General features: G+C 31.9%; 1 protein-coding gene across 1 annotated transcript; it reads left to right on the top strand.

The window, feature by feature from the left end:
• Positions 1–11,105: 11,105 nt before the first annotated feature.
• On the top strand, positions 11,106–13,577 carry LOC100817873 (ervatamin-B). Its single transcript, XM_003539966.2, has 2 exons — positions 11,106–11,532; positions 11,745–13,577. The coding sequence occupies exons 1-2, from the start codon at positions 11,106–11,108 to the stop codon at positions 12,329–12,331; spliced, it is 1,014 nt and encodes a 337-aa protein (XP_003540014.1). The 3' UTR covers positions 12,332–13,577.
• Positions 13,578–25,606: the final 12,029 nt, after the last annotated feature.

Raw genomic sequence — 25,606 nt, 5'->3', positions numbered from 1 at the left:
TCATGGGACGCTTTAAATGAGATTGCTTCTGAGGTTGAGCGTCTACATTATCTCGGCAACAATCCCTCTTCTTGTGGTTGTGTGATGAGAAGCACGCACGGTCTTCCTTGTGCATGTGAGCTTTCAAGGTATACTGCTGGCAGCATTCCAGTGGAGTCAGTCCATATTTTCTGGAGGAGACTTTGGTTTTCAGACCAAGGGTTATGTGAGGCCGAAGTCAGCATCAAGGAAGAGATTGAGACCATATCTAAAAGATTTGAGGAACTTGATGTGTGTGGCAAAGTAACTCTGAAGAGTAAACTTTAAGATATTGCATACCCTGATCATAACTCTATGTGCCCTCCTTCGTCAAAGGTCAACACTAAAGGTGCACCGAAGAAACCGATGAAAAGAAGTCAAAGATCCACAAATCGTGATCCGTCTTACTGGGAGTATGTTGATGCCTTTCATTCTGTTCAAAGCAGCAACTCTTTAGTCAAATGTAGTACATCATGTTCTTAACCACCTTAGCCAACAAGGATCATCCCGATGTTGGATCAATTTGCGCCTTTCATACAAGGTTTCATTCGTGACGTTGTGGATGTGAAAGCGGATGATAATTGTGGATATCGGTCCATTGCCGCTTTATTAGGTATGGGGGAAGATTCGTGGCTGTTAGTGCATAACTAATTGATTAAAGAACTTGGCAGATGGTCGCATGAGTACATCAACCTCTTCGGTGGCATAGAGAGATTTGAACAATTAAAGTTGTCCCTACTTGTTGATGGGTTTTCCAAGGTATGTTTTTAGGTTATTCTTTTTAAGAACAAACTTTAAATAACTTACATGTGTATGTTTGCTTGATTCAGGTTAGTGTGGAACAAGTGGATGAATATAATGGAGATGGGATATGTGATTGCATCACAGTATAACGTAATCCTTGTATCGTTGTCCGGACAACAAAGCATGCCATTTTTTCCTCTTAGAAGTCAACCACCACCCGATTCTTCTGGGCACCGCATGATATGTGTCGATCACGTGTTTAAAAATCATTTTGTTCAGGTACATTGAAGATAGTTAGTATAACAATTATGCAACGACTTCCCTGGTTCATTTGAGTTAATAATGTTTGTTCATGTACAACAGGTTTATTTGAAAGACCATTGTCCTTTACTGCCTCCAGCGTTGTTGTGGTCAAGCAATTGTTATTCTCAGGCAAAGCAGTGGACAACTCCATATATTAGTAGAATGCAACAGTACACAAGCTTGATGTCATTCAAAAGACACTATGTCGACCTAAATGAAGACTAAACATGCATTGTTTATGTAATTGTATTCATTATGAGATATAATTTGTTGTAAGCCATTACTAACCAATTAATATTATTAAGTACTCGTTTCGTTAAGAAAAAAATTAGTTGGTTCGACAAAAATCAATTATTCGTGTACGATACATCGTTGCCATAATTGACAACACATAATGATATGCATGCGTATTAAAGTTTGAGCGCAACACCACATTGACTGACTTGACTACACATTTTGAAGGAAACATAAACACGAAACATGTTCACGCGTGTCTATTTTTTTTGTAAAAAAAGTGAAGCAATCTGTTGGTGAGAACCATGTATATATATGAGACACGACTAATAAATCACACATTATCTTGCTTTCACATAGTCTCCCAATTGATACACAAAGTATGACATTTTTAGGAGAAACTAGCAGTCAGACGATTGTCAACTCAAGGTTGGGTTTCATTTTTCCAAATGGATTAATTATTCACAATGATACTGGGGTTTACTTCCAAACATTGACTCCGGTGACCATTCGAGTACCAAAAAACTGTGATTTTGCAAGCCTAAAAATCAAAATACACAATACCCTTTAGCTATCCGACAAGCAATTTTTGGATGAAATTCACTACTGACAACCATTCACCCATACAAGTAACCAAATTTGTTGGATGCGCGTTTACAGGAAAAAATCCAAAGAAATTTCAAATTCCTTCAACATGTACCATCAATGAACTGAAGGATTTAATAAAGCAAGTTGCACCTAAAGGGATTCCCCCTCTTGGAATTCACGAATCACAAATGATAAGACGATTGCTTTTCCACCAACCAGATCGCTTTGAGTATTCAGATAAACTTATAAAATATGAAATTAATGAGCTGAAGACCAACGATGAAGTGCTGAAGGTGTTAGTATAGTCTAACTATTGGAAAAAATATGGGCCAATAAAAATTTTAGCTGTCTTTACTAAATATGTTATGGAATTCGAAGACGAGGTGACTGCGACATCGCTAAACGACTGAATGCAATGTTTATTTTTTTGCTTTTCATGTAACTTTTATCTGTTTATGGTGTGTTTAAATTCCATAATAAAGTTGAATGTGTTGTTTGAATGGTCCAAATATAATTTATTTTAATTGTTTGACCTTCAGACATTCGGCATACTTAGAAGGGTCTGATTCTTATTTTTTTCAATTTTTGTGCCTCTTTTTTGAGGTGTTATTCGATGGAACTAGGGTACGACATTAATTTTTTTGGGTTCTTTGACGTCCAAGCATGAGAAATAGCACCCCTCCAATGTCTTAGGCGACTCACACATAATCCAAAAAAAACCCCAAAAATGGGTACTTAAACATGTAAAAAGGGTCCGATTCCTATTTTTTTCAATTTTATGCCTCTTTTTTGAGGAGTTATTCGATGGAACCAGGGTACGACATTAATTTTTTTGAATTCTTTGATGTCCAAACATGAGAAACTGTGACATCGCTAAACGAATGAATGTAATGTTTATTTTTTTGCTTTTCATGTAACTTTTATCTGTTTACAGCGCGTTTAAATTCCATAATAAAGTTGAATGTGCTGGTTGAATGGTCCAAATATAATTTATTTTAATTGTTTGACCTTCATACCTTAGACATACCTAGAAGGGTCCGATTCTTATTTTTTTCAATTTTGTGCCTCTTTTTTAAGGTGTTATTCGATGGAACCAGGGTATGACATTAATTTTTTTGGGTTCTTTAAATTCCAAACATGAGAAATAACGCCCCTCCAATGTCTTTGGCGACTCACACATAATCCAAAAAAAACCCCAAACATGGGTACTGAAACATGTAAAAAGGGTCCGATTCCTATTTTTTTTCAATTTTGTGCCACTTTTTGAGGTGTTATTCGATGGAACCAGGGTACGACATTAATATTTTTGGGTTCTTTGACGTCCAAACATGAGAAATAGTGCCCCTCCAATGTCTTAGGCGACTCACACATAATCCAAAAAAAACCCCAAACATGGGTACTTAAACATGTAAAAAGGGTTTGATTCCTATTTTCTTCAATTTTGTGCTTCTTTTTTGAGGTATTATTCGATGGAACCAGGGTATGAAATTAATTTTTTTGGGTTCTTTGACGTCCAAACATGAGAAATAGCGCCTCTCCAATGTCTTAGGCGACTCGCACACAATCCAAAAAAAACCCCAAACATGGGTACTTAAATATACACAACTAAAATTATATAAAAAATAAACAAAACTAATTAAAAAAATATCAAAACATACACAACTTAATTTATAAAAATAACCAACTTCATTTATATAAAAAAAAAACTATTAAAAAAAAATTCCAAAACACACACAACTTAATTTATAAAAATAAACACTTCATTTATAAACAAAAACACAAATAATTTAAAAATAAATAATTAGTAAACACACACAACTTAAATTATAAAAAAGCAACTTCATTTGTCATAAAAAAACCAAATCTATTTTTTTTTTTAAAATTCAAAAACATACACTGCTTAATTTATAAAAATAAAATAACAACTTCATTTATTAAAAAAAAAAAATTCTTTTAAAAAAATTCCAACTTCCGGAAGAATCACTTCTGTGATTCTTCCGTATAATTTCCTGAATAAGTTGTTCCGGAATAACCAAATGGTCATTCGGAACAACTTCTTCCGAAAAGTTTTTGGAAGAAGTTGTTCCGGAAACTTTCCGGAAGAAGATTCTTCCGGATGACCCTTTAGTTCTTCCGGAAGAACCCTCTTCCAGAAAGTTTCCGGAACAACTTCTTCCGAAACTCTCAGAAGAAGTTGTTCTTCCGGAAAGTTTCTGGAAGAGGGTTCTTCCGGAAGAATCAACCGTTCCAGGTCCGTGTTTTCACCATTTTTTCCGACGACGTCTTCTACTCTAAGGTTCCACTATCCTAGGCTAAATGCTACAAGACCATTGAACATTAAAGGGGATGGTGGTTAGGGGAGACTAACCTCGACGGCAAAACCGCAGCAACGACGGCTGATCGGAGCAGAAGAAGAAGGCGCGACTCGCGGTGAAGAAGAAGCAGAAGAAGAAAGCAAAGAAGGCAAACAAGTGTCTTCCGGGAGCTCATTGCGCTTTTTTTAAATTTTAAATAAAGGGCAAAATGACCCATTCACAAAATTGCTGGGTGCACCTAGCATGTCCCTCAATTTTTTCAACCCAAGCTCGTCCAAATAAAAGCCCAATAATATATGGAACAAAATCAAGTAAACCTGACTTGCTGGTATAAAATATTAATACGAACATTATATATAAATAAATTGTAGAATATACGACTATAATTAAGTATAATTTACAATATATATTTTAGGATAAATAGAATCAACATAAATATAATATCATGTTAGACAAAAACATTATTCATTAATTCAAAAACTTGTATTATTAGTTTACAGTTGATTAAAAATATATTGATATTGGACCTGGTTGAGAAAATTTGAAAAGTAACCTGAACTCGTCCGCAACATACATCCAATATATTTTTTATTCTAAAATTCATCGAAATTCCCCTCTAATCAGGTCAGGTCAGGTCTTAGAATGAGACAAGTCATGAACACCTTAGTTGGTGAGTTGACATCTTAATACATAAAAGAGATATATAAAAAAAGCAAAGACGTTATCTTGCATTTTACACACATGTCATAAGCAACTTAACAATAAATTAAATAATAATATACTCTTTAATGCATTTTTAATTATGAGGATTAATATCAAATACATTATATCAACTAAATAGGGAATGAGATCTCTATAAATTTTATTTGATAAAAAAGTTGAAAAAAGTGTTTTAAGTAATGTTGCAAGTGTCTTGCTAATTTTTTTTTTTAAAAGGTTTATGATTGTGCATATAAATTGTTTCTAAAACCAATAAATTATTGATGTAAGTGAAACTGAAGTTAGATCTTTTTTTTTTTTTGTTAATCTACAAATGTTTAATTTCATTATTTGTATTATTTCGTTTCAATATTTTATGTGGGTTACTGATTATTGAGTTTTCATATTGTCTGGGAGCCATTATAAGATGGACGCCTCCTTCTTAGTGAAGCTGCTCCACGAGGCCACAATTATATAAATAATCCTCCAAGAGGGAAGACCTGACCAATTATGCTGGCAAAAGCAAGTTGGATACCAAGACATGATGAAACCAGACTAATGCAGAGCACTTGTGTTAGAAGAAGCTGAAGAAGATCAGGGAAAATGGATTTATAAATTTGTGACAGTTTCTTTTAATTTTGTGGGTACTTTTCATCTTTGGAAATTAGTTTTTGAAATTTAAATTAAAAATCGTCAGATTTGGATGTATGTGAACTTAGGACTGAGCAAACAAGTAACAGATTTTAATTTTGTGAAAATAAAAATACTATTAAAAATTTTATAGGAATAGATTTTGAATATTTTCTTTTTTATGAGAATGAAAAATATATTTTAACTTTTTTTTTTCCATCAATGACACTCAAAACCATGAACTTGTGTATGGACCCAAGTATTGTTTCACTAAAAAATATTGCATTTTTTTTCAGAAATAATAATATATATGGTTAATTCTTAAAGTTAAAAATAAGTGTTAGTTGCACAGAATTTTTAAGATACTTTTTCAAATTCTTTCATCAAATAAAATTATAGATATGTAAGTTGTTGCTTTGAAAAATGATAGCTATGTCCCTTATTTTTATATCCCTTTTATACTCGTAATAAAAATCTTAGCTAAGGTGTTCAAACGTAGTGACAAATTCCCAGTAATTTATACAAGTTCATATGTTTAAGCTGCCAACACTAACGATTGCAACTTAGAAATCAAGAGTAGTGTTTATGTTGCTTAAGGCTTGGATAATTACAATTTGTGTTTGCTTATGCTCAATTATCTTGAATAACACAATTCAAGAGAGCTTAAGACTTATTTGATTCACAAATCCATCCAGAACTCAGCACCACAACTCAACTTCATCATAGGCATCATGTAGGAACTTAGAAAACAAAAAAAAAAGAGTTCAACAACAAGACTACTTCTAGGAATTGATTTAGAATATGTTATGAACTAAATAACATGCATGAATTAGACTCAAAATTCAAAAGATAGACTAAGAATGACAAGAATAAATGAACAAATGTATCTAGAATTCAATCAACAAAAAAAAAATTCAACACAAACTTAGAACATAATGTGACAATTACTATGACTAAACATGACTCTAAGACAACATGGATTAAGTGATTTACACTTAGATTTTTGTATTTTTTTTTCTAATAAATATTTTGGAAGAAAATTTAGATCTAAGGTTTAGCACAAGAATATTATGAATGAAAAATGATAGAACCTAAAATCAACACAAAAACATGATTCAAGAGTAGATCTACAAAATTTGAACCATAGAAATGCAAGAACAAGTGTAGATCTAAGATTTAATCGATTTTTTTTTAATCTACTCTAAACAACACCAAACCACAAGACAATGGAGGATATACATGGAGAATAAGATGAAGAACAAGGAATTAAAGAGAATTCACCGAACAAAAAGATAGAGGAAGCAAAAGAACATCACCTAGATGAAGATGCTCTTGATACCACATGATGTAAGCTCCACTAGAGTTTGTAGGGCTAGGATCTTCTTCGTCAATGGATTCCTTTGCTTCTTGGAAAATGAATGGCAGCGGACTGGAGAAGGAAGAGAGAGAGGAGACGCCACTTCAAGGAGAAGATGAGTTTAGAAGAAGCTCACCACCATAGGAGGCCATGGATAAGAGCTTGGAGGAAGAAGGAGATGAATGAAAGGAGAGGGAGAGAAGAGCACGGGATTTTGTGTTCTAAAAAAGCTTTGAAATCTGAAGTTTAATATTCAAATGATCAAAGTTCAAAGAAATACACACACATGACCTCTATTTATAGCCTAAGTGTCACACAAAATTGGAGGAAAATTTAAATTTCAATTCAAATTTTACTTGAATTTGAAATTGAATTTGTGGAGCCAAACTTTGGAGCCAAAATTTCACTAATTATGATTAGTGAATTTTAGTTATGGTTCAGCCCACTAATCCAAGATCAATTCCAAGATTCTCCACTAAGGGTGCTTAGGTATCATGAGACATGTAAAGCAAGAAGGACATGCACAAAGTGTGACTATATGATGTGGCAATGGGGTGTAGTAAGAAAATGCTCACCTCCCCCTCTAAAATTTAACTGGATTGGGCTTCTACCAATTCAATTAAATTTATTTCCAACCACACACATCAAATATTCACTTAGTGCATGTGAAATTACAAAACTACCCCTAATACAAAAACTAGTCTAGGTGCCCTAAAATACAAGGGCTAAAAAATCATATATTTCTAGGATACCCTACCTACATTATGGAGCCCTAAATACAAGACCCAAAATTAATGAAACCTTAATCTAATATGTACAAAGATTAGTGGGCTCATACTTAGCCCATGGGCCCGAAATCTACCCTAAGGCTCATGAGAACCCTAGGGCCTTCTCTTGCATCTTTGGCCCAATCTTCTTGGAATCTTCTATCCAATGCCCTTGGGGAGTAGGATTGCATCACAACCCCAACCTAAATCGTGTAGTTGTTTGTAATAATCTGTTAAAAGTGAAAACCAAAAGCACTCAATGCTCTACAATTAAACAACTTGTAAGAGAAAACACAATTACAATGTGAAAAAGGTCTAAAAAAATTAAGCATCCATTTGCGATGTCCTCTAGCTAATTAACACCTCGACACCAGGAAAAGACCACGGGCTTTTTTGGGAATAGGAACTAGTAGAATAAAGTAATTACAGATGCAATCTGCCATTCAGGCCCCTCCTTCAACTTTGCCCACAATTGGTGCCTCTAGCTTGCAACAATACAAACAAATAAATCTCCCTATGACTCGAAGGATTGCCAGTGACAAAGGGAGTTATTGGCTCAATGTGACAATGTCCCATCACCAGTACCTTAAGATTAAAAAAAAGTTAGGGCTCAAATGTTACAAATAAAGCCTAATAGAGAACTATGAATAAAAAGTAAAATATCATAGAACCTACCAAGATTTGGTTGTTTTGATGTTAGATCTTGTTGTTCCAACATAGGATTTTGTTTTTTCCGACCCCAAATCTACCACAAGTAAGAAGATTCTGGAAGAGGTGGTCCTTATACCCAGAGTGGCAATGGCGAAGGAAGAAAGGTTGTCGTCCCCAACAATGGAGGCAAGAAAGCATGTCATCGCTGATAATGGAAGCAATGGGGCAGGGTTCGTGAGAGAGAACCACTATGGGCCACGAGAGAGACGACTCTGACAGTGACACATGGTATGGTTCACAAAGAGGAAAGAGCGTGAGAGAAAAAATGAAAATTGAAGTTGATAAGCCCTTTCAACAATGGTTTTTAATAAACTAATGCCAATCATCTATTAAATGATGCTGTAAACTCCTTTCAACAATGGTTTTCACAAAACCCTTGTCAATAACTTTAACATAATTTAAAAAATGCCGCCACATTTCATTTAACATTGGTTTTCAAAAACTCTATGTAGACTGAACAATGTTAAATGCAGATTTTGCAGTAGTATATATATCATAGTCTAATTCAATTTTAAGGTTGTAGATTAGATCATGTAGCATAGCTTTAATAGATGAGTAAGGAGTTTACAAAGTTGCCTATGATCCTAGACTAATTTCTTCCATTGTCTTCTCATAGCTTCAATTCTTTGGCTTTGGTTTTGACTTTGTAACAGAGAATGTTTTAATCATCGGCTTTGTAATTATCAAAACAAACTTTGAATCATATTCATTTACTAAATCCTTATGTCAGGGAGTTCAAGGTTGCTCGTGTTTACACACTTAAAAAAAAAGTAGTTAACAAGTGTCAGATGAGACAAGGAATAATAAAAATAAAAATTTCATATTTTTGGGGATGAAAACAAAAAAAGAAACAATTACCAAGACAAAAATCAAAATTCAATCATTTACATGGACTAAATATTTAAGCCTAAATGATAATTATGCTATTTTAACTCCATCTTTTCCCTATGTGTTACTAATAGGTGTGTTCATAGGATTGGTCTATCTCCTTATCTGGCAAAAAAATTTGGTCGAATCAATTTTTTGAACCCAAGCTCGTCCAAATAAAAACCCAATAACATATGGAACAAAATCAAGTAAACCTGACTTGCTGGTATAAAATATTAATACGAACATTATATATAAATAAATTGTAGAATATACGACTATAATTAAGTATAATTTACAATATGTATTTTAGGATAAATAGAATCAACATAAATATAATATCATGTTAGACAAAACATTATTCATTAAGCCAAAAACTTGTATTATTAGTTTACAGTTGATTAAAAATATATTGATATTGGACCTGGTTGAGAAAACTTGAAGAGTAACCTGAATTCGTCCTCAACATACATCCAATATATTTTTTATTCTAAAATTCATCAAAGGTCCCCTCTAATCAGGTCAGGTCTTAGAATGAGACGAGTCATGAACACCTTAGTTGGTGAGTTGACATCTTAATACATAAAAGAGATATATAAAAAAAGCAAAGACGTTATCTTGCATTTTACACACATGTCATAAGCAACTTAACAATAAATTAAATAATAATATACTCTTTAATGCATTTTTAATTATGAGGATTAATATCAAATACATTATATCAACTAAATAGGGAATGAGATCTCTATAAATTTTATTTGATAAAAAAGTTGAAAAAAGTGTTTTAAGTAATGTTGCAAGTGTCTTGCTAATTTTTTCTTAAAAGGTTTATGATTGTGCATATAAATTGTTTCTAAAACCAATAAGTTATTGATGTAAGTGAAACTGAAGTTAGATCTTTTGAAAAAGTTCACTTGTTCAAATTTTGAGGGTAAATGAAAACCTTACGGGAAAGGAGAGACTCCAATAACATATAACATATAGCAACATTGATGACAAGTCTATTTTTACTCTTTTTTAAAGGTATAATATACGGCAATATTTATTCAAATTGAAGATCATATCCTTATCCTTTACTACCTAGCTAATAATTTAATTACGACTGTTAGAAACTAGACGTGCTATGATAGGATGACATTAATAATGTATAGGATAATTAACAAATTTTTCTTATTTGAGAATGAGATATTCTAACATTTCCCTCGTGCATATAATCCAAACATGAGACTCTTTAATGAACAAAAAATGTAGCCTCAAAATACAGCACCTTAGTCCTATGATACAGTATGTGGCATCTAATTAAATATGCAAGTTAAAAAACTGTTTGATTGCCCAAATGCAACACATTACTAGTAGAATAATAGAAGACAGCTTCGACGGGTAGTATAATAGTACAGCATGGGGCATCAACGCAGAGGCAGGGAGACCTCTCTCTCTCTGAAAAATACTTATTAAATTAATTGCCAAATTTTGTAACGTCTGCTATATATTCCTTTTCTTATTCTCTGGTTTTATTTCACTCATCTTACTAATAGTTAATTTTTCTAAATAGATGGTCAATCGTCAATATTTGACCATTAAATATCTAATATTTGGGAACAAAATCCCAATTACCCTTGGTTAGTCCCTATTTTGTTTTCTAGCAGAGTAGAGATCTAAATTCTACAAAGCAACTTATATACATAACAAGTAATTAACAAGGGCCATGCATTAGAAAACAACTTCATTCTGATTCTGGTTAAAAAATTGCTCACTCCTATAAATACCATTCGAAACATTGCATTCAGAGCATACATATTACCACATTAATTCCAAACACAAAACTCAATATACAAAAAATTAATAAAGAGTTACACATTGTGAAGAAAAGACATGGCTTCCATTGGCAAAAAGCAGCACATTTTAGCTCTTGTGCTCCTTCTCTCAATCTGCACTTCCCAAGTAATGTCCCGCAACCTCCATGAGGCATCCATGTCCGAAAGACATGAGCAGTGGATGAAAAAATATGGAAAAGTATATAAGGATGCTGCTGAGAAGCAAAAACGTTTACTGATATTCAAGGACAATGTTGAATTCATTGAATCCTTCAATGCTGCCGGGAACAGACCTTACAAGCTTAGCATCAATCACCTTGCTGACCAAACAAATGAGGAATTTGTGGCTTCCCATAATGGATACAAACACAAGGGATCACATTCACAAACACCATTCAAGTATGAAAACGTCACTGGTGTTCCGAATGCAGTGGATTGGAGGGAAAATGGAGCTGTCACAGCAGTCAAGGACCAAGGCCAATGTGGTAATTAAGTAACAGAATTTCTTTTATCAGTAAGAATCGAAGGCAGATAACAGGGAGTTTACAACAACTCAGGTGTCCTGCTCAACCAACTGAGCTAGACTCCCTCGGTTAATACAGAAAATCAACCATAAATGAAAGTGATACTATTTTCTTTTCTATATATCACTGTTATGATGGCATTAATTAATATTGGTTAATTTGTAAATTAACAGGTAGCTGCTGGGCATTTTCAACGGTTGCGGCAACAGAAGGTATCTACCAAATAACTACAAGTATGTTAATGTCCCTTTCGGAGCAAGAGTTAGTGGATTGCGACAGCGTGGATCATGGTTGTGATGGAGGTTACATGGAAGGTGGGTTTGAGTTCATTATAAAAAACGGTGGAATCAGCAGTGAGGCAAACTACCCCTACACAGCAGTTGACGGAACTTGTGACGCAAACAAAGAGGCTTCTCCTGCAGCTCAAATAAAGGGATATGAAACAGTACCTGCTAACAGTGAGGATGCACTGCAGAAAGCTGTTGCAAACCAACCCGTGTCAGTTACCATTGATGCCGGAGGATCCGCTTTCCAGTTCTACTCAAGTGGGGTTTTCACAGGACAATGTGGGACTCAACTAGACCATGGCGTTACTGCAGTTGGTTATGGTAGCACTGATGATGGCACCCAATATTGGATTGTGAAGAATTCATGGGGCACACAATGGGGTGAAGAAGGTTACATAAGAATGCAACGAGGCACAGATGCCCAAGAAGGCCTATGTGGGATTGCCATGGATGCCTCGTACCCAACTGCTTAGAATTTAAGCCTTGTAATCATAATTTGTGTTTCAAGTTTACTTTCTTTTGCATTGTCATCGCTGCTTGTAATATTTTTAATTTTTTATACACTAAATTACTTCATACATTATTACATCTACCTAGTATAAATGAGTTGTTCTTTCTTTTCTTTTTTAATCCTTGCATAATTTTGAGTTGTTCTTTCTTTTTCGCAAAGTTGAAATATATTACTTTATATATGGTCTGGAGTTAGACTTGGTTGATTTAAACCTATGTGTCAATGCTGCTGCATTTACGGTGTGGAGGTTGTTGAATGCTGGTGGTGACTGCACAAGAAGAACCAATTGACATACAAGTGACCACAGATATTTTTTTATGGCTTAATTGAAGAAGGTTGTCTTAGACATGGTTTTTCTATGTGTGCTTCTCTTATCAATGAATCTGGAAACAACACGGGTGTCCCTTTGGATATCAGTACCTCTCAAAGCATGTACCTAGCATCCATACAAGAAATTATTAAATCTTTGAAATAGAGTAAAATTAATGTTTCTGATTTAGCAGGAATCAATAATGAGTGCTTCAAGTTTTGATAGCTTTTTTTTTTTTGTTAATCTACAAATGTTTAATTTCATTATTTGTATTATTTCGTTTCAATATTTTATGTGGGTTACTGATTATTGAGTTTTCATATTGTCTGGGATTAGAATGAATATGTGTAGGGATCCCTAAAGGATCAATTTTTGGGTTATTTTGGGGTGTTTATGAATTTAATTATGTTTTTATGTTTAATCGCGGATTGAGTGTGTTTGATGAACCAATTGGTGTTCTGTTGTGAGTTTGTTGTAGAATTGATGTGTTTCTGTGTTAGGTGCGTACCTTAGAAATTAGAATTCTTTATAATTAGCATAAAAATTGTGTGGTGGTGATTTTGTTTATACCAGATATGTTGGCCTTTTAATCTTGTTTTTTTTATTTTTTTTATTTTTTTTTCACACCGCAGTGTATACGTGTACATATATATTAATACTGTTTTTTTTTTCAAACTTTATATTTTATTTCATGTGAGTGATTTCTCGTCTTGAAATTCATATGTGTAGGAATAGTCATGAAATTCATATGCGTAGGGATTGTTGGATAATTGAACTGGCTAAAATCATTTAAAGAAATTAACTAAAGTTGTATTCACATTGTAATTAGGCATTTTCTTGATGTTGATAACTTAGTTGAAATATATTTAGAATATAGGTATACATGTTGTTCATAGAAATCAATAAGAGTATATATTTTATTGTTATATATAATTTGTATTTACTTAATGATATATTTGATATTATTGTGATTATTTTATATTAATATATATTTAATACTTTTTATATGTTATATATATATATATATATATATATATAATATGTACGTTTACGTTTACGTTAATATATATATATTTTACGTGTATTTTATAGTTATTTGTTTATAAGCCTTGAAGTTAAATATTGTATGTTATTATTGTTATGAGATATTGTTATTTAATTGTTGAGTATATTTTGGAATTAGTTAAAGTGTGAAATGTTAAACTCTGGACATGAAATATGGTTGTGAATGAGTGTGTGATTGATATTTGTAGTGATATTATTTGTCATGTGAGTTATGAGTTATATAGTAACCCGACCAGTGTTTACCTTGAGAGAACTTTTATGTGCAGTGTTAAAGGAAATTGTAGGATTCCTAGTTAGGATCCTGAAGGGTTAAACCATAGCGTAATGTGTTAAATATGTTTGAAATATAAGTGTGAGGTCGTGGGTATTATATAACTCATAAACAGTGTCTGCGTGCAAAAAAAGAAAATATTTTAGGGGTTGGACCTAAATCAGGAAGGTGAGGCCCAAACGGATTCTTTGGAATCTAGGCCTTGGGGGTAAAAATACTCGGTTTGAGTGCTCCTTTAAGCTCATGTTGATCCCATGTGGTTGGGGCATTCTCGCAAAACAGAGTAACCCTGAATGGTCACCTTATGATGTTACTTAGTGAGAGTGACCGAGTATACCCATTGTGTGGTGTGCTTTGTCATGTACTCCTAAGCGCCCCAGTGTTGTTTTTCACTGACATGGTACCACATTGCATATAGGCTTGAGTCTTAGTATAATTGTTGCATAACTCTTGTGTTTGAATTTCATTGAGTTAACAATTGTGGTTGATGTTATTTTATGGAGGGTATAAACTTGAATGGGTGTGAATAATGTGTGCGATTTTGTGTAGTAATGTTATTTATATACATTCAGCTTTAAGTATTATATGTTTCACATGCTCTAATGTTTTATTATATACGAATGTGATAACTCACTCCCGGTGTGTGTTTGTGTTTGGACTGATTGCTACTTTGTTTCAGGTGAGGCTTCATATGATGAGTCACATGCTAGAGATGGAGAGACTTAGTCTGTGATAAGGATATGCTCTGATAAGTGTGACATTGGGGCATAGGATTTTACTTTGCATATTATGATTTTCACATGTTATGATTGACTGAATGATATAATTGTTTTATACTTTTCTACTTTAATTTATTTCTATTATTTATTTAGAGTGAACGACCTTGTTTTGAGCCGGGATATTCTTACCTTTTATTAAAAAAATAAATTCTATTATGTTTTCACTAAGTGGATGTGAACCTTTATCCTTTTGAATTGATTTAAATTAAATGAGTTTAAAAAGAAAAATTATTAATTAATTTTGCATGTTTTTTTTTCTTTTATTATTATGTGTTTATAATCTTTTAATTAAATTTTGTATGATTTATTTAATTAGTTAGTTATAATTGTAAGGGTAGAGGGTGTCACAATTGAGGTTTCATATTGTCTGGGAATCATTATAAGATGGACGCCTCCTTCTTAGTCAAGCTGCTCCACGAGGCCACAATTATATAAATAATCCATGAAGAGGGAGGACCTGACCAATTATGCTGGCAAAAGCAAGTTGGATACCAAGACATGATGAAACCAGACCAAGGCAGAGCACTTATGTTAGAAGAAGCTGAAGAAGATTGGGGAAGATGGGTTTATAAATTTGTGACAGTTTCGTTTAATTTTGTGGGGGCTTTTCATCTTTGGAACTTATTTTCTGAAATTTAAATTAAAAATCGTCGGTTTGGATTTATCTAAACCTAGCTAGGGCCGAGCAAACAAGTAATAGATTTTAATTTTGTGAAAATAATAAAACTTCTAAAAACTTTATAAGAACGGATTCTCAATATTTTCATAGTTATGAAGATGAAAAATATTTTTGACATTTTTTTTCTTCCAATTGATGAGACCTAAAACCATGAACAAGTGCAGTTTCACTCAGAAGTATTACATTTTTTTTCCAGAAATAACAACATATATGGTTTATTCTTAAAGTTAGAAATAAGTTTTAGCTGCACAGAATTTTTAAAATACTTTTTCAAATTCTTTCATCAAACAAAATTATAGATAGGTAAGTTGTTGCTTTGGAAATTATTTTCTGAAATTTAAATTAAAAATCATCGATTTAGATTTATCTAAACCTTGCTAGGACCAAGCAAACAAATAATACATTTTAATTTTGTGAAAATAAAAATACTATTGAAAATTTTATAGGAACAGAGGATTCTGAATATTTTCATATTTATGAGAATGAAAAATATATTTTAACTTTTTTTTTCTTCCCATCGATGAGACTCAAAACCATGAACTTGTGCACGGACCCAAGTACAGTTTCACTCAGAAGTTTCCCATTTTTTTCTTTCACAAATAACAATATATATTGTTAATTCTTAAAGTCAAAAATAAGTTTTAGCTGCACATAATTTTTAAAATACTTTTTCAAATTCTTTCATTAAATAAAATTATAGATAGGTAAGTTGTTGCTTTGAAAAATGCAAGCTAAATCACTTATTTTATATTCCTTTTAGACTCATAATACAAATATTGGCTATGGTGTTCACGACTTTTCTCATTCTATTAACTTGACCTGATTCAGAAGGACTTTTGATGGGTTTCAATCTAATAAAATAGTCTGGGTGTATTTTCAGAAGGGATTCATGTTATACTTTATGTCATCCAAACCTGGTCCAATATTATATTTTTTTAAAAATTATAATTTTTAAAAAATTATGTTCTATAATAATACATGTTTTTAATTTATCTAAATAAATAATATTTTGTCTAACATATTCCTTAAGCATCCCAGCTTGCGGGACTTGAGTCTTTAGTCTTTACTAATTCCATTGATAAATACCGGGTTTTCGTAGCCAGACTTGATTCTAGCTTTATGCATTGGAGTGACTCAACTCCCTTATTTCCAAACTCAAGTTTCAAAACTCTACATGCTCCAAACTAGCTTGTTTTGTGATCCTAAGCCTATTTTAGTTTCGGTGTGACTTGTTAGACACTTCATTAGACACCATGATTCAGATTTAAGCTCGTAGATTGGATCAAGTACCATAACTTTAATAGATGAGTAGGGAGTTAAAAAAGTTACATGTGATCCTAGCTTAATTTCTTCAAATGTCTTCTCATAACTTCAATCCTTTGGCTTTGGTTTCAACTCTTTAACAGAGAGTGCACCAATCACTGGCTTTGTCATTATCAAAACAAAGTTTGAATCATCTTAATTTGATAAATCCTTTAGCTAGAGAGTTCATGGTGGCTCATGTTTACACACATAAAGTATGTAGATAACAAATGTCACATGAGAGAAGGAATGAAAAGGTACTGGTTTCATATTTATTAGGGATGCAAACATAAAAACAAGTACAAAGACCAAAATCAAAACTCAATCATTCATTTATAGGACTAAATATTTCAGCCTAAAGCTTAAATATCTTTGTCTTCTACCCTGGTGTTAGTAATAGTTTTATTCATAGGATGGGTTTACCTATGTTCTTATTTGCCACCAGATTTGGATTGGATCAACTTTTTGAACCAAACTCCACCAAATTAAAATCCAATAGCACATGGAACAAGATCAAGTCAATCTGACTTGGTGACCAAAAATATTAATATTAACACTATATGTAATTAAATACTAGAATGTAGGACTATTATTAAGGTATGATTTATAATACATACTTTGGGATAAATATAATCAACGTATATAAATATAATATCATGTTAGAAAAAATATTATGCATTAGGTCAAAAGTATTTATGATTAGTTCATGATTGATTAAACATATAATGATATTGGACTTGGTTGGGTGAACCCGAAGAATATCTTAAACTTGTCCTCAAAATACATAGGATATATCACTACTAGAAAATAGACTTTTGACATTGGTTGTTTTTTACTTTCAACATCAATTTTTAACCGGTATCGAAACTATCGACGTTAACATTATCTATGTTAATATTGGTTTTCGAAAAATGATTGTTAACATACACTACAAGACATCGATTTTTCGTCAAAACTGATGTTGTGAGGTGCAGAAAAACATCAATTTTAAAAAATGGATGTAGAAAGGGTCTTTACAACATCAGATTTTCTAAAAACTGATGTTGAATGTGCTTACAACATCGGTTTTGGTCAAAACTAATATAGAAAGTGCCCCTAAAGGATACTTTCAACATCCGTTTTACACCAACCGATGTCATTTTTTCCAAAAAAAAAATTAATATTTTGTTTGTTTTCACAATGAATCAACCAAAACCAATTTATAAAAAATATAATAATTTTAAATTAAAATATTTAAACAAATAATTAAACTTGATAAGTAGGGAGAAGAAAGATTAAGCTGACTAATTAATTCTAACTAAATTTAAAACTAAATTAAACATTTTCAAGGTAACCCCATGCCTCTCTAGTGAAAACAACAAAAGACAAGCTGCACTGAGTTCAAAAAACTATCAGCAATAAAGCTTAGAAAAAATGATATCCTCTTCATACGTGGATATCTTGCATATATAAATCAAATAGTGTATTTCATAGCTGTGAATCAAACAAGCAGTTTCCACTTAAAGGACTCAATTCCTACACATTTTCTTCTTATATATATATATATATATATATATATATATATATATAGAAAAAGCAAGTTATCTGATTGGAACCTTTTGACTTTTCTGTTTCTTCTTTGGTGGTAGTTGGAATTATATGCTGCGAAGAGGCAACAACATAAATAAAACTTATTTAGTGGTCTGAATTAAAACTTGATTCAAAATAGTATTGCTTCAAATTAAAAACTACACTATGAAGTTCTTGTCTCTAAGATACATGTGGCTTGCTAAATGTTAAACATGACAAATCAAAATTTGTTAGGGATACATGCCCATTGCTCTAGAGTAACACATTTTCCGGCTTCAAATCTTGATATATTATCCCTGTGAACTCTCACCAAACAATATCACATTAAACCTGGTTCTAAGAATGTGTCTAGCTTGTTATACATCAGAATTTTTTCCTGGCAATATTTCTAGCAAGTTGCAAGGGGCAAATTTTGTGATCGAAATTGGTAGTTTGTCAACATATGACACTTGATGACCTGAAAGGAGAATAAAATAAAATAAATTTGTTTTATTATTAGTTCTACTTTTAATAAGATATGAGAAATAAGAAATAATTAAAAATAGAAAGTTAGAAATACATATAAGACCTCAGTGAGATGGTAACAGAGATGGGAGACGAAAAAAATCAATAAAATTATTTTGAATATAATTTACGTTTTAATAATAAATTAATAATAAGATTGTTATCATGGACAAACAATTTTATTAAAGACTTAAGAAGTATTCTAACCTAATGCATTGACTCAAATTACATATATAGCAATACAAAGTTAAACACAAAGATAGGAAAATTATCTCAAGGTGGCCAAAGGGGAATTACCACAATTTGAAAGGACATACATTGCCCCATATACTATTGAAAACCGCTCTGCTATTTGAATCCCTTAGCAGCTCAAGTCCTCATGCCACTTCACTTTCCTACTCATGACAAAAGAACTAAATTTGATTGCTAGGTAGAAAACAATGAAAGTACTCATGAGTTTTCAACTTGTTTTGAATGGAAGTAAATTTAGAACAAGTAAACTTGGTAAAAGAACCTAAGACACTAATTGAGATCTGATCCTAAGATAGAAACATATAATATAACAATAGCTATATATATCAATGTTACATTTTGCTTGATGTATTTGTGCCTATAATGCGAACATAACTAATACATAAGAATAGAATATAACAATAGTTGTATAACAATATCACCTTTACAATTAATTATCTGTACAAGTCAATTTCATTTTTCATTCCCAAATTCAAGTTAAGGGGCATGGGCCTATCTCTTAATTTATGAGTTGGAAATGTCTAGCGTAAGAAGCATTTTGTTGGTATTATTTCAATTAATTTAAACGAACTGGCAAATTATTAGGAGGCAAATTCTTATTTCACAGATATATAATGAAACAAAAAATTAGACATATTTTTCAAAAGCAAAATAAACACTAGCACATTCTTGAATTCCTTCTCTTTAGTTTCTCATAAATGTATCCAGTCACACATCTTCAAAGAAGTTATGATAAAAAAATATGTCTGTTTTTAGTAGTTGGATAATAAATGCTCCTACAAAAAAAATTACTCACACCCACAAGGGATCCTGAGAACACAACAAAGATTACACCGTAGAAAAAATAATAACAAACACAAAAATTTAACGTGGTTCGACACCTCTTGTTTACGTCCACAAAACCATCACAATTATTTTCCTATCATAAAATTGATTACAAGGTTGTAACCCACCTCAAATAGTATATCACTCTACAAACTCAAGTACTACATTCAATGGTTACCAGAAATGATAATAGTCTCACACAAAGATACTTTTCTCTCAACAAAATGATTTTGTTTCACAATCTCTCTTCTCACACACTTTCTTCATGTGTATCTTCTCCACTAATTCTCTTATCTATTTATACTAAATATTGTCACCAATTATAATAAAAAAAAATACTTTTGGAAGTTGAAACAAAAATAACTTCTAATGCATCCATTCAAACAACTTCTACTCAAATGGGGTTTTCACAAGACAATGTGGGACTCAACTAGACCATGGCGTTACTGCAGTTGGTTATGGTACTCAGTATTGGATAGTGAATAATTCATGGGGCACACAATGGGGTGAAGAAGGTTACATAAGAATGCAATGAGGCACAGATGCCCAAGAAGGCCTATGTGGCATTGCCATGGATGCCTCGTACCCAACTGCTTAGAAATTAAGCCTTGTAATCATAATTTGTGTTTCAAATTCACTTTATTTTGCATTTTCATCGCTGCATGGAATATTTTTAATTTTTCGTACACTAAAATACTTCTTACATTATTACATCTACCTAGTATATGAACTTTACATTGCTTTCTCTTTTCCTTCAATTTTATCTATATTCTTTTACGTAGGAGCAGTATTTTCTGCCTATGTAGACATGTCTAGAGGGTTTGTCTAACCGATCTCAAGTAAAAAAAATGACTAAACAACATCATTTTAAATCATCGATCAATAGAATGTGGATGGTAATAAACTACATGATGTTATGTTAGTAGTAGAAAGTATTCATTGACTTTGCTTATAATTAGTATATTTTTGCCAAAAAAACTAGTGACCACTATTAATAAAGTTTTCTCTTTATATATCTGTTTTTTTTTGCTAAAATATAATTTTCGTCCTCAAAAATAAGAAAATGTTCTTGTTTAATCCTAGCATAATTTTGAGTTGTTCTTTCTTTGTCACAAATTTGAAATATATTATTTTTGGGTATGGAGTTAGACTTGGTTGATTTAAACCTATGTGTCACTCCCTCATCAGTCTCTTCATTAGCAACAAGAGTGGATGATTTATGTGAATTAAAAACTGTCATAAAATGTAGAAAAAACTGTCACAAATTTTTGAACTCCTCTTTCATAACCTTTTTCATCTTCTTCAAACTCCATTAACCACCATGGCTGTAGACAACACCTTCCTTGCCTAGCTGGTACTCAACTTCAGGTCGCTGGTGAAATTGAACACTATCCCTAAATCCCCACCACCATCCCTAACCTCACACCAGCTCCATTGCAAACAACACCCAACCTTGCCACTGCGATCAATTCAATCTGAGCAAGGACGAAGAGGAAAGATTCATCATAAAAAACTCAACCACAATTTTTGAATACAAGGAAGTTTTTCAAATTAGAGAAAAAAATGGAGAAAATGCAACGATTTGTGTGATGTCAATGCTGCTGCATTTATGGTGTGGAGGTTGTCGAATGCTGGCAGTGATGAGAAATCGAGATCAGAACTGCACAAGAAGAACCAATTGACATACGAGTGACCACATATTTTTTTATGGCTTAATTGAAGAAGGTTGTCTTAGACATGACTTTTCTATTTGTGCTTCTCTTATCAATGAATCTGGAAACAACACGGGTGCCCCATTGAATATCAGAACCTCTCAAAGCATGTACCTAGCATCCCTACAAGAAATTATTAAATCTTTAAAATAGAGTTAAATTAATGTTTCTGATGTAGCAAGAATCAATAATGAGAACTTCAAGTTTTGATAGCTTTATTTTCTTAATCTAAAAGATCTTTAATTTCATTATTTGTATTATTTCGTTTCAATACTGATTATTAAGTTTTCATATTGTTTGGGAACCATTATAAGATGGCCTCCTTCGTAGTGAAGCTGCTCCACGAGGCCACATTTATATAAATAATTCATGAAGAGGTAGGACTTAACCAATTATGCTGGCAAAAGCAAGTTGGATACCAAGACATAATCAAACCAGGCTAAGGCAGAGCACTGGTGTTAGAAGAAGTTGAACTTGTGTACGGACCCAAGTGCGGTTTCACTCAGAAATATTACATTTTTTCAAAAAATAACTATATATATGGTTAACTGTTAAAGTTAAAAGTATGTTTTAGCTGCACAAAATTTTTAAATATCCTATTTTAAATATCTTTGTCTTCTACCTAGATGTTAGTAATAGTTTTGTTCATAGGATGGGTTTACCTATATTCCTATTTGGCATCAGATTTGGATTGGATCAATTTTTTGAACCCAAACTCCACCTAATTAAAATACGATAGCACATGGAACAAGATCAAGTCAATATGACTTGGTGACAAAAAATTATTAATATTAACACTATATGTAATTAAATACTAGAATGTATGACTATTATTAAGGTATGATTTATAGTATATACTTTGGGATAAATATAATCAATGTATATAAATATAATATCATGTTAGAAAAAAATATTATTCATTAGGTCACAAGTTTGTCATTAGTTCATGATTGATTAAACATATAAGGATATCGGACTTGGTTGGGACAACCCGAAGAATAAGTTAAACTTGTCCTCAAAATACATATGATATACCGCTACTAGAAAATAGACCTTTAACATAAGTTGTGTTTTACTTTCAGCATTAGTTTTTAACCGATGTCGAAACTATCAACATTAACATTATCTATTTTAACATTGATTTTTAAAAAATCAATGTTAACATACACTACAAGAAATCGATTTTTCATAAAAACCGATGTCTTATAGCTCGGAATATACACAAAAAGCAAAAACTACAAAACCAACATCGGTTTTGACTAAAATTGATGTAGAAAGTGTCTTTACAACATCGGTTTTTTCAAAAACTGATGTTGAATGTGCCTATGACCTTGATTTAGGTCAAAACCAATGTAGAAAGTGCCTTTACAACATTAATTTTTTCAAAAACCAATGTTGAATGTGTTTACGACATCGGTTTTGGTCAAAACCAATGTAGAAAGTGCCCCTAAAGGATACTTTCAACATCATTACTTTTAGACCAACCGATGTCATTTTTTCTAATTTTTTTAAAATATTTTGTTTGTTCTCACAATGAATCAACCAAAACCAATTTATAAAAAAATATATTAATTTTACATTAAAATATTTAAACAAACAATAAGTTTTAAAATATTTTGTTTGTTTTCACAACGAATCATTTTGAATATAATTTACGTTTTAACAATAAATTGATAATAAGTTTGTTAGCATGGACAAACAATTTTATTAAAGACTTAAGAAGTATTCTAACCTAATGCATTGACTCAAATTACATATATAGCATATACAAAGTTAAACACAAAGTTAAGAAAATTATCTCAAGCTGGCCAAAAAGGGGAATTACCACAATTTGAAAGGAGATACATTACCCCATATACTATTGAAAATTGCTTTGCTATTTGAATCCTTTGACAGCTAAAGTCCTCATGCCACTTGACTTTCCTACTCATGACAAAAGAACTAATTAAATTTGATTGCTACGTAGAAAACAATAAAAGTACTCATGAGTTTTCAACTTGTTTTAAATGGAAGTAAATTAAGAACAAGTGAACTTGGTAAAGGAACCTAAGACACAAATTGAGATCTGATCCTAAGATAGAAACACATAATATAACAATAGCTATATATATCAATGTGACATTTTGCTTGATGTATTTGTGCATATAATGCGAACATAACTAATACATAAGAATAAAATATAACCCACCCCAAATAGTATATCACTTTACAAACTCAAGTACTCCTTTCAATGGTTACCATAAATGATAATAGTCTCACACAAAGTGTATTTTGAGAAGGGATTCATGTTATACTTTATGCCATCCAAACCTAGTCCAATATTATATTTTTAAGAAATTATAATTTTTAAACAATTATGTTCTAAAATAATACATGTTTTAATTTATCTTAATAAATAATATTTTGTCTAACATGTGACTTAAGCATCCCAACTTGTGGGACTTGAGTCTTTACTAATTCCATTCATGCAACCCGGTTTTTCACAGCCAGACTTGAGTCTGACGTCATGCATTGGACTCGAGTTATTTCCAAACTGAAGTCTCAAAACACTTCATCCCTTAAATGACTTGTTGTGATCCTAAGCCTATTTTAGTTTCGGTGTGGTTTGTTAGATACTTCATTAGACACCTTGATTCAGATTTAAGGTCGTAGATTGGATCAGATAGCATAACTTTAATAGATGAGTAGGGAGTTTAAAAAATTACCAGTGATCTTAGACTAATTTCTTCAAATGTATTCTCATAACTTCGATCCTTTGGCTTTGGTTTCGATTTTGTAATAGAGAGTGCACCAATAATTGGCTTTGTCATTGTCAAAACGAACTTTGAAACATCTTAATTTGCTAAATCCTTTAGCTAGAGAGTTCATAGTTGCTCCTGTTTAATTACACACATAAAGTATGAAGTTGGCAAATGTCACATGAGAGAAGGAAAAAAAGGCACTCATTTCATATTTATTAGGGATGAAAACATAAAAACAAGTGCAAAGACCAAAATCAAAACTCGATCGTTCATTTATAGGACTAAATATTTCAGCCTAAAGTATAAATATACTATTTTAAATATCTTTGTCTTCTCCCCAGGTGTTAGTGATAGTTTTGTTCATAGGATGGGTTTTCCTGTTACTATTTGCCACCAGATTTGGATTGGATCAATTTTTTGAACCCAACCTCTACCAAATTAAAATCCGATAGCACATGGAACAAAATCAAGTCAATCTGACTTGGTGGCCAAAAATATTAATTTTAACATTATATATAATTAAATACTGGAATGTAGGACTATTATTAAGGTATATTTTATAATATATATTTTGGTATAAATAGAATAATCAACATATATAAATATAATATCATGTTAGAAAAACTATTAGTCATTTAGTCAATTTTTTTTTTATCTTTATTTCATGATTGATTAAAAAGATAACAATATTGGACTTGATTGGGACAACCCGAAGAATAACTTAAACTTGTCCTCAACATACATCGGCTATATATTCTTACAGTTAAACTCATCAAAAGTCCCATCAATTTGGATGGAGTCAGTAGAATGAGAAGAGGCACGAACACCTTATTTGATGTGTTGACATTTTAGAATGCTTGCAAACGAGATATAAAAAAGTGACTTAGCTTGAATTTTTCAATCATGTCTTTTCTTTATTAGTTTTTCAAACATGTCTGAAGAAGCAACAACTTTCCCATTGATAATTAAGTTAATAAGATACTCTTTAGTGTATTTTTAAGGGTAAACTATTTTAATTTTTTTAGTTTCTAAATTTTTTTAATTTATTTTTTTAGTTGTAAACTTTTTATTTGTATTTTTAGTCCCTTAACCTTTCCCATTCTTAGTTTTAGTTATTTAACTTTTTTTAGTCCTTGCTTTTAATCTTTTAGGGACTAAATGTCAGACAAAAAAATTCAAAGACTAAAAATGGATGAAAAAGATAGTAAATTTTATTTTTATTTAGGAT

This window comes from Glycine max, chromosome 12, assembly GCF_000004515.6.
Source record: "Glycine max cultivar Williams 82 chromosome 12, Glycine_max_v4.0, whole genome shotgun sequence".
Classification (NCBI taxonomy): Eukaryota; Viridiplantae; Streptophyta; class Magnoliopsida; order Fabales; family Fabaceae; genus Glycine; species Glycine max.
The sequence above is the reverse complement of the archived record's forward strand: the minus strand, read 5'-3'. Positions and strand labels throughout refer to the sequence as shown.